The 9,132-nt window shown below is 60.8% G+C and overlaps 5 protein-coding genes across 5 annotated transcripts in view; 2 read left to right on the forward strand and 3 right to left on the reverse strand.

The window, feature by feature from the left end:
* The window catches only part of VDBG_04740 (conserved hypothetical protein), a gene marked incomplete at both ends in the record, with an annotated part of 1,481 nt that extends 1,089 nt beyond the window's left edge, over positions 1 to 392 (forward strand). Inside the window, one exon of the mRNA XM_003005088.1 lies at positions 112 to 392. Within this exon, the coding sequence (XP_003005134.1) occupies positions 112 to 392 (281 nt within the window). The remainder of the gene's footprint in view (positions 1 to 111) is intronic.
* Positions 393 to 687: 295 nt separating this feature from the next.
* On the reverse strand, positions 688 to 2,185 carry VDBG_04741 (proline iminopeptidase; the record flags this gene model as incomplete). Its single annotated transcript, XM_003005089.1, has 2 exons — positions 688 to 2,063; positions 2,125 to 2,185. The coding sequence occupies 2 exons, from the start codon at positions 2,183 to 2,185 to the stop codon at positions 688 to 690; spliced, it is 1,437 nt and encodes a 478-aa protein (XP_003005135.1).
* Positions 2,186 to 2,769: 584 nt separating this feature from the next.
* Positions 2,770 to 4,657, forward strand: VDBG_04742 (conserved hypothetical protein; the record flags this gene model as incomplete). The annotated part of the gene is made up of 2 exons (XM_003005090.1): positions 2,770 to 2,934; positions 3,206 to 4,657. 2 exons carry the CDS (start codon positions 2,770 to 2,772, stop codon positions 4,655 to 4,657), a joined length of 1,617 nt encoding a protein of 538 aa, XP_003005136.1.
* A 504-nt stretch (positions 4,658 to 5,161) lies between these two features.
* VDBG_04743 (conserved hypothetical protein) lies at positions 5,162 to 6,418 on the reverse strand (the record flags this gene model as incomplete). Its single annotated transcript, XM_003005091.1, has 1 exon — positions 5,162 to 6,418. One exon carries the CDS (start codon positions 6,416 to 6,418, stop codon positions 5,162 to 5,164), a length of 1,257 nt encoding a protein of 418 aa, XP_003005137.1.
* Positions 6,419 to 7,284: 866 nt separating this feature from the next.
* VDBG_04744 (CCCH zinc finger and SMR domain-containing protein) lies at positions 7,285 to 9,054 on the reverse strand (the record flags this gene model as incomplete). Its single annotated transcript, XM_003005092.1, has 3 exons — positions 7,285 to 7,842; positions 7,953 to 8,658; positions 8,714 to 9,054. The coding sequence occupies 3 exons, from the start codon at positions 9,052 to 9,054 to the stop codon at positions 7,285 to 7,287; spliced, it is 1,605 nt and encodes a 534-aa protein (XP_003005138.1).
* Positions 9,055 to 9,132: the final 78 nt, after the last annotated feature.

Raw genomic sequence — 9,132 nt, forward strand, 5'->3', positions numbered from 1 at the left:
TGCCATTCGTCGCCGCTGCGTTGACATGCTCGAAACGGCCGGCGGCGCACGCCGCAACGCCCGAGGTCTTACGTCTTTGCGCCGCGCTGTATGCTGGAGTCCCTGAGTCAGACCTGCTGCTCAAGATGGTCTTTGCGCGAATCGGTTTCTTGCAGCCGCTCCTCTGGCAGAGGGCGCCGCAGGAAACGAGCGAGTTCCTCATCGGCCATCCGGACGTCGCTGCGCTGGTGCTCCGGGAAGCGGCCCTGCGGAGGGAAGAAGACATCGGGGGCCAGAACCTGCCGAGCATGGAGGTTGCGCCGCCACCGGGGCCGCCCCCTCCGCCGTTCGGAGGACCAACAGTTGTGTATCCCTATGCCAGAGTCCATCCTGGACCGGCGATATGGGACTAGTGAGAGCTAGGCAGTATAGTAGTGAAAGCTGGACTGACCCTCGTCAACTCGTATGCTTTCTTGAGAATCCGCGGATGCAGACACGTATTATTATAGGTTCGGTCGATCAGCAGGCGTTGGCAATAATGTAGCTGGCTCAATTAGGACAATGACGGTTATCATAGACCCAGGCATTGTGGGTTGGTCCACTGTCTTCGTGTCACCAATCGTCTTTCTACTATATCGCTTTTCATCTCTCTCCACGAAATTAAAAACACACACACGCTTGCCATGAACACTATGCGCTCAAAATCACTTAATCGATCGTGTTGTCCCGCAACTTGAACAGCTCACCGAGGACCTCGCCCGTCTTGGCCCGTAATGCGTTGTGGTACATGGTGTTCGTCTCGAAGACCTTGCACCCGCGAACGGCGGCAGCCGTCTCGCGCGCGATCCGCGAGTCGACGTACATGTCGTCGACATAGCTGGCAGCGTAGACGGGGACGTCATTGCGGCGCAACTGGTCGAGGTCATACAGCGCGGGCCACTCAGCGTGAGCGGCCAGGAGGTCGGCGGCGGGTTTGAGCAGACGCAACTCGGGATGGGTGTCGAGATGGAAGGGGAAGATCATTTCACCGGAGAAGTAGAGGGGCTCTCTGTCGTCGTCGGACTCGTCGAGCACGAAGGGTTTCGTGTTGTCGAGCCAAGCGTAGGGGGCCAGGCGGCTGCCGACGCGGTGGGCGGCCCAGTTGGAGGCAACGCCGGGCTCGTAGCAGTAGATGGCCTCGTGGAGGATGGCGTAGATGGGATTCGCGTCAAGGGGATTGTATGATTCGACGGCGGCGAGGGCGGCGCGGGTGAGGTGGCCAAACTGGTCGAGGTCGGTCGCCAGCTTGAGGATCAGGGCGTGGACCGAGTCGAGGCCGCCGTGGGCGCCGAAGCCGAGACCGAGAGTCAGGAGGCGGGGAATGGTGAGGGTGCCGCCGGCGGGGAGCGGTACGGAGGCGCCCTCGTGTGAAGCGATGTGGCGGGCGATCTCGCGGACGGCGCGGATGTCCTCGGGGTACTTCTTGTAGTAGACCTCGTTGCGGCTCGTGACGCGCTCAAAGGTGGCCTCATACACTTGGTCAGGGGTCTTGTCAAGGGGGGCGAGGCCACCGGTCAGGAAGACCTCGCGGAGGCCCTGGGGGAAGCGGGAGAGATAGGTTAGGGCGACGAAGCCGCCGAAGGACTGGCCGAAGATGGACCAGGGCCGTTTCTCGGCAGGGTAGCCTTCCGTGAGGCAGGCGCGGACGGCCTCACAGTCGTTCACGATGTTATCCTGGCGAAAGAGACGCAGGTAGGCAGCCTGGGAGACAGCATCAGTACCGGCCCTCTGCTTGACGGAGGCGGCGGATATGGGGGTGCTGGAGCCGACGCCGCGGTAGTCGAGGAACAGGACTTGATACCCGCGGGTCAAGGCAAGGCGGGTCAGGGGCATGTCCTGGGGTTCGCGGTTGCCGAAGCCAGGACCACCTTCGAGATAGACGAGCCATGGCTTCTGGTCAGCCTTGATGGCATCGGCTGACGAGAGCGGCACGATTGGACGCTCACGTTTGGTCACACTACGGCCAAAGAGCTTGAGAGTGCCGGCGGGAGGGTTCGAGTAATCGGCAGGCACTTCGAAGAAGAGCTCGGAGACTTGGAGTTGGTCTGAGGATGTTAGTCCAGGCGCAGGAAACAAGGGCTGTAAATGGCGAGATGTAACATGTACCTGGCAGGATGTGGGATCTTCTGCTCAGCAGCTTCGCAGCATTGATGATTTTCCCTGCCATTGTTCAGGCAGTTCCAGCCAGGTTGGCTGATCTGGGCGAAGGGAGTGCGATGGTTCAACTTTGACAAGAGAAAGACGCCAGAAAGAAGGTAGAGTACTGGAATGACAGAGAGGCAGATATATGAGTATATGCAGCTCCAACGAGAATCGTGGTGATAGATGCTCTCCAGCAGCTCTCCGTCTGTCTCCTTCTCAAGGTGCTGTGCAGCATGGAGGGGTTGATAAGTGGAGCTCTGAAGCCAGCGGTTGCCAACTGCCCCAAGCAGTCAGGTCGGTGCCCACCAATCTACCGACCTACCGTACCAGCGTATCTCCCTAGGCACCTCAGCTTGCTAAGGTCCCCACCTAGGTAGCAGGCTTAGCTCCCTGAAGTTCCGTGAGAGCAGCAGGGGTCGGCCTCGGGGTGCGTGTCGCCGAAGGTGGCGTGGTGCAGTGCATGGTGTGGGTCACCCACGTGACGCGTATCCGTGCAATTAGGAAGCTGCCCTCGGCATCCACACCTACTGCAAACCAGGACCCATCAGACTGACTGCTACTTCTTCCCTTCCTCCATCACCCACCATCTTCTCCCCAACACCATCCTTCATGCCTCACACCGCGCACTCTGAACGCGACCTCAGCAATGTGATGAACTACATCAATCTGACGCAGACATTGGTTGATTCTTTCCATGCTCTTGCCGATGAGGTTCAGGCTCTGACTGACAGGAAAACCATCCTGGAACACAAGCTGAGGTTCGCCCACGAACAGGTAAGCCAACTGCTACAATTCTTCATTTGTCAGCCGAGCATGCCATCATCTCCCCACGGCCATGCGAGGCGATCCCCTTCTACATGATGAACAAAATTTAGCTCTAGATCAAGAGATGCAAGCTGCACCGAAGATCGACAAAAATTTACCAATTTCTGACCTGTTTACCCCTGCTCCCTTTTTTTTCTCACTTGGTTTTTCTCCGAACCACTTCGGTCCTCGAGCAGACATGCTGACAAGAGGCCCCCCGGCTGCCTGCCGACAGTACCAGTTCCTAGCAGACAAATATGCACCCAACGCCCCAGACATTGCAGAGACTCTGGCCAAGCTCCAGCTCCCGTCAGACCTGCCCGTAGACGACGCCAAACCTGTACCCTTGCCCCGGCGCAACAATCTTGACACGCGCAACCAGCTTGCAGTGCTCATCCGTGACGGTCGCCGAAGCGCCAAACAGCTTTCCGCCCTTGTGGAGCCGAGTAAAACGAGTGTATCTAGCAGAGGCAGCTTGTCGTGCGACGGGCAAACAGTCACATCCATGTCGACCGCACTGGAACAAGACTTCACCATCGAGGGCAAGAAGGGCCAGCTTCAATGCCCCTTCTCGGCGGCGGCGACACCCAAACCCGACATGGTGAACGGCCACGTTCATGGTGGCTCCGCTGAACCTGGCCCGCAGGACACCACCCCTCATCACTCTGCCGATCCCATCTGTGCCGCCATGCTAGAGGAAGCCACATCGCAGCAGGCCCAGTCCAGCGGCAACGCCGCCAAGTGTCCCATCCGCTACCTTGACCAACACTCTCCAGAGGAAATTGCCCACTACGTCGAGACACACAAGCACGAGCTGCCACGCAGTCACGAAGTGTGTGTCCGCCGCTACCAGAGAAGTGAAGACCAAATTCGCAAGCTTGACGCCAAGTACGGCAACCTAGTCAGCATGGTGCAGGGTCTTAGCACGCTCCACAAGCCCATGCTGCCGACGTCGCAAATGCAGGAAGAGATTGACAAGGCGTCGAATGAAAGGGTGGAAAATTGGGCGCATGCCGTGACGTCGGATGCCACGGACGATATCGAGGAAGTCAACTCTACGCCTCCGGAGCAGCCGAACGACGTGGATGATGAACGCCAAGGTCATTTTGACCGCCCGCTCAAGGAGGTTCGCGTCGGCGAGTCTCCCAGCCGTCCCTGGGGCATCTCCGTTCCTGTCTATGAGACACACAGGTTTGAAGACGAGGATGGGCCGCCGCTGTCGCCGCCGCCCGCACCCGTCGTCATGCCAACATCATCGCAAGGTCTTCCGACCCCAGCAGGTCACCCGATCCCAGCCAAGGCTCTTGGGGGCAAGTGCCCATTCGATCACACCAAGCTCGCCGCTGTCATGAACGGACTTGATGCATCTCCACCAGCATATCCCAAGACTGATGAGGGCAAGGACCCTGAGCCGCACCAGCTACCGGCGACACCCCCTCTGCGACCTGTCACACCACCAGCCAAGGCACAACCAGCACCGCCATCGCTTCCGAAGGCCACCTTCGCTCCCCCTCAACCAACCTTTGTTCCACAATCGGCGTACGCACCTCAGCAACCGACCTTTATCAACCCCTTGGCTGAGTCTCTCAAGCCGGGTGGGCCGCAGATGGTTTTCACGGGGCCCGTGTTTATCGGGTATCCCATCGAACAAGCCATTCAGTTTATGCAGCACTTCCAGGGGCAGCGGCCATGACCTGCTTCTCCTACTTTGGTTCTTCGTTTGTGTTTTCTTAGCGCCGGCGTTTTGGGTTAGCGTTTCCTATTCAGACTGTACTCACCCGCGAGCGATTGTACTTGTTCTTGATCTCATGACGTGACGATGGCTTGGGGTGTATTTGAGGATGAGGACGAGAGCGGGCTGTCCTCACGGCGTAACAATAGGATACCACATTTCAATCCAGAGATGAATACTTGACATGCATGAAACGAAAACCAGTCGATGCCGAAATGTGTCTATGTTTTGGTTGTACCTTCCCACGCGTGCACCATCTATAGTAAAGAACCCTTCCAGGGGAAAAAACAACACACGTACCCAAATCCCTAAGAAAACGCCAACCGGCCTTCACAGACACACTACTGGCATCATGGTCGTCAACAGCAGCGGCAGCGGCCCCAAAGAACGAGGCGTTCTCGTCGAAAGACGGAACGACGAAGAAGGAAAGAAAAAGGTAGACGCGGCGCAATGAAGAAACACGGCCTACTCTCTCCTCCCAGTCTTCGACCGCCGCGCGTCGTCCACGACGCCCGTCTCCTGGCCCCCGGCCTCGTCCTCGTCCCGGTACCGCGCATCCTCCTCGTTGCCCCAGAGGCTAATGTCATCCTCGTTCATGAGGGCCGCGACGTCCTCGGGGTCGACGAGGCCCGGCCTCGACGTCGGCGTAGTCAAAGTCGGCATGCCGCGGGCGACGCCGCGGGCGGAGAAAGACGAGCCGTCGCTGCCGCGCCTGCGGTGTTCGTGGTCCGGGTGGGCGTGGTCGTGCTGCTCGAGGGCCAGCTCGGCGGCGCGGGCCATGGTGCGGTGGTAGATGAGGCAGCCGACGGCGAGGCCGACGAGGCCGCCGAGGGCCATGGAGGTGTAGTTGACGGCCTTGTCGGCGGCGGTCATGGCGTCGCCCTTGTCGGCGATGAGGGCGAGGCGCGAGCCGATGAAGACGTGGACGAGGAGCTTGGGGCTCGCGAGGGCCGTGGCGGCGGCGAAAGGGCGGCGGGCCGCACGGCGGGCACGGTGGCGAGGAAGCCGTTGGACACGCTGTAGGGCAGCGGGCAGAAGCGGACGGCCGTCAGCATGCCGAGGCCGTCGCTGCGGAGGACGTGGCCGAGGGCGACGAAGCGCGGGTCGGCGCCGACGAGGCGGTGGACGTAGCCGCTGAAGACGGTGCGCGACGTGTAAAAGGCCGTCAGGCTGCCGGCGACGGTGGCCGTCGCGACGATGGGGTAGGCGTGCGGGAAGCCGTAGACGAAGCCGGCGACGGTCACGGACGTGCGTGGCCGATGACGGGCGGAAAGGCCGTCGCAAAAGGTGAAAGAACCCAGGCGGAGCCACCCAGCCGCCGGGGCAGGGGCGCGCCCAGCGGTTGCGACACGGGGCGCGAGCCACGCGAAAGATGGCGTTGCGAGTAGATGACGAAGAGGAGGAGAAGACGTTGACGACGACGAGCGCCAACGTCAGCGCGAGCCGCTGCACCGGCGGCAGCCGCAGGTAGAGCACCCAGAGGTTGTTGGCTGTCTTGTGGGCGGCACGCAGGGCCCGCGTCAGCGCCGGCGGCTGGTGGCGGGCAAAGCGTGTCGTCGAGAGCCGCCGCGAGGACGGGGACCGGCGAGCCCAGGGCGGAGGAGGGTCGGGCGACGATGTGGCGGATGGCGAGGCGCGCCGCGTGGGTGAGGCGAGACCGGGCTCGGGCGATATGGACAGCGCCTGGGCTGCCGACCACGCATCGTTGCCGTTGGCGGGCATGGCTGGGTTGGAGGGTCGGGTTGTGTCGTTGTGATGGGTGTTCGTTCGGGAGTATGTTCTGCAAAGGGATGATCGGAGGGGTCGTCGTTGAGAGGAGCCAAAGTCGAGTAAGAAAGCGAAACCCAGCAGGCAATGCAAGCGATGGGGTGTTGATGACGGCCCTGCGTCGTATGAGCGAGCTTCGAGCGGCAAGCGTCGAGCGGCAAGCGTCGAGCGCCGAGCTTCAATGGATTCGGTGAGCAACAAAAGCTACCGCGTGGCCATGTTCCACAGCAATGGGAGAAGGCGAGGATGCAGTGTCGTGGAGGGAGTTTTGCGGTGTCGGATACACCGGGGGGGGAGGGGAGTGGAGGGGAGGTTCAATTGATACGAGGTCTAGGCAGTCGTCATGGGTTGGTTGGTCAGCACTTGCGCTGTGCCGCCAGGAGGCTCGAGGACCGCACGCCCTCCCCAGCGACCAAACGTCAATACGTACCTTAGGTAGATGGCGCTACAGCAACTCAATCTGCTACCTGAGGAGGATTCATACGGTTGTGTTGTGCAATGGCAAGGGAAGAAGATGGAGAGTGGTCCAATGTCCCGTGTTCCGTGTTCCGTGTTCCAGCACTGACGTTGAGCCACAGGCGTTGAACCATACACGCCCAAACGAGGCTTAGCGTTGCTTCGCCTTGGAACTGATCGGCACGACAAACTGCTGTATGCATTGGCATCACACCTTTGTCAGTACCCAAAGGGCCAGAGTGAATGCCTCTATGTTGTATCCTCGTCTTCTTCTCGCGTCTTCCATATCTTGGGGTCTCGTCTTGGGGTCTCGTCTTCTCATGCCAGCCCGCCCCCGCAGAATCCCTCGTCTCATATCCACATCATCATGACCGTCTTCCGCTCGGTCCCTTGGGCGGGTCTCGAACGAGCAGCCTCACCTTGCCATCCCCAATCTCGACGCCCTGACTCAGAATGTCGACCTCCTCCTTGCTGCTGCTCTCGGATGGGCTCGCCGCGCCCGACCTGGCGAGGCTCTTGTCATAGCTCGTCGCGTCGATACCCAGGATCCCGCCCATGTTGTTCCGGTCCCCCGGCACCGAGAACTCCCGGTACGCATACCGCCACTCGTTGAGGAAGTTGCGGATCGCCTTGCCCACCTTGTCCTTGCCGCTCTTGCTGTGGTGGCCCGTTCCCGTGATCGCGTATATGGGACGCCCCTCCTTGCTGTTCTCCGCCAGCACCCGCTCCAGGTACTCGACTGCCTCCTCGGGGTGCAGCCCGTGCAGGTCGACGTACATCTCGGCACTCGTCGAGTTGGCCCTGTTGCGCTCTTCGTACAGCTCCCGCGCCGCCTCGCGATGCGCTTTCCGCATGAGGTCGTTCTCGCTTTGGCCCCGCAGGCTCAGCGCCTTGGCGGCCCGCGCGTCGTTCCGGTTCCATGCCTGCGCAGCGCTGTCGTCATGGTCAGTCATGGCTCTTGTGCTGCTCAACCTTCGCCCAATAATAAAATAAAAATAAAAAGGAAAGAGACAGTGAGGGGGACAGGAGATACCTCTGCAGGAATTTGTTCCTGAGGCCGCCGTGCTTGATAGCCTCCTGGCGCGCCTTCAGGTACAACTTGTTGGCCCGCTCGCCGTCTCCAGCCAGGGGATATGCTTCGGGCTCTGGATCGCTGTGCCTTGTGCCGGCCAGGGTTGTTCTTCCCCGGTTCCGGAATAATTGGTCGAAGCTTGCCGGTTCGGCCCAATCCTTCTTCAAGGTCCTGCCGCAAAACCGCCCGCCGCCGGCAGGGGGCGACATTTTGACAATTTCGCCAGTGAACTAGGCGCACAAAGTTGTCCTTGTGGTTGTGCCCGCCCCTTTTGCGTGGTGCTTCTTCGGCTGCTTGGCCGCGGCCGAGCAAGGGACGGGAAGGCGTCGGCATCATCGAGGGAGGGCGCAATGACGACGCCTCGCGGGGTTGCTGCTGCCGGCTGCCGGGACGAGACCGGGACCTGGGGCTCTCCCCTGCGTGGAACGGCTTGAGACCCGGGGGCGGCGTGATGCCGACGAATGGGTAGCCGTTGGTCTGGCCGGCGCCGTGTTCGGGTGTCCCCGGCTGGAGCAGCGGGAACGAGTTGTAGTCTGATACTTGTATGGTGGCCTGCTTAGTGGGAGGCGTGCTGGCGCCGTCGAGCGCGAGCTTGTTCATGAGATAGGCCGGGTCGTGTGAGAAGATGCACGTGTCCCCTGCGAGACAGTTACCCATGACCCAGTACCTGTGAGAGCATAATTAGTCTTGGCGGTGACAGGTGAAGGCGCAGGAGGCCACACGTACTTGCACAGATGATTGCTGAGGTCGTGGCTGAACCGGCAATCGGACCGCAGGCACTGGCCTGTGGACCATGTAAAACTTGCAAAATGACGGCCCGACCTTTTGCTGGCCCGCCGGCGTCCCCGGGCCGCGCGTCGGTGGCCATGGACTTGCCAAATGACGATGGACTTGGTCTCCCTCCTGCCTGCAGGCTCGGGAAGGAGCCGTCTTGCGCCTGGCTCTCCATAATGGCCACGATGGCGGCACTCAGGTCATTACCGTGCACCGCAAGAGCCGCCTCGATCTCGTCATCCGTCCGCGACTGTCCCAGTATGGAGCGCAGCATATCGTAGGGCGACATGTCATTCTGCTGCGACGAGAGGGACGAGAACTCGGGGGCCCGCGGCGTTGAGGCCGCTTGACGTGCGACGGACGAATT

Source organism: Verticillium alfalfae, genomic scaffold (genome assembly GCF_000150825.1).
Source record: "Verticillium alfalfae VaMs.102 supercont1.5 genomic scaffold, whole genome shotgun sequence".
NCBI lineage: Eukaryota > Fungi > Ascomycota > Sordariomycetes > Glomerellales > Plectosphaerellaceae > Verticillium > Verticillium alfalfae.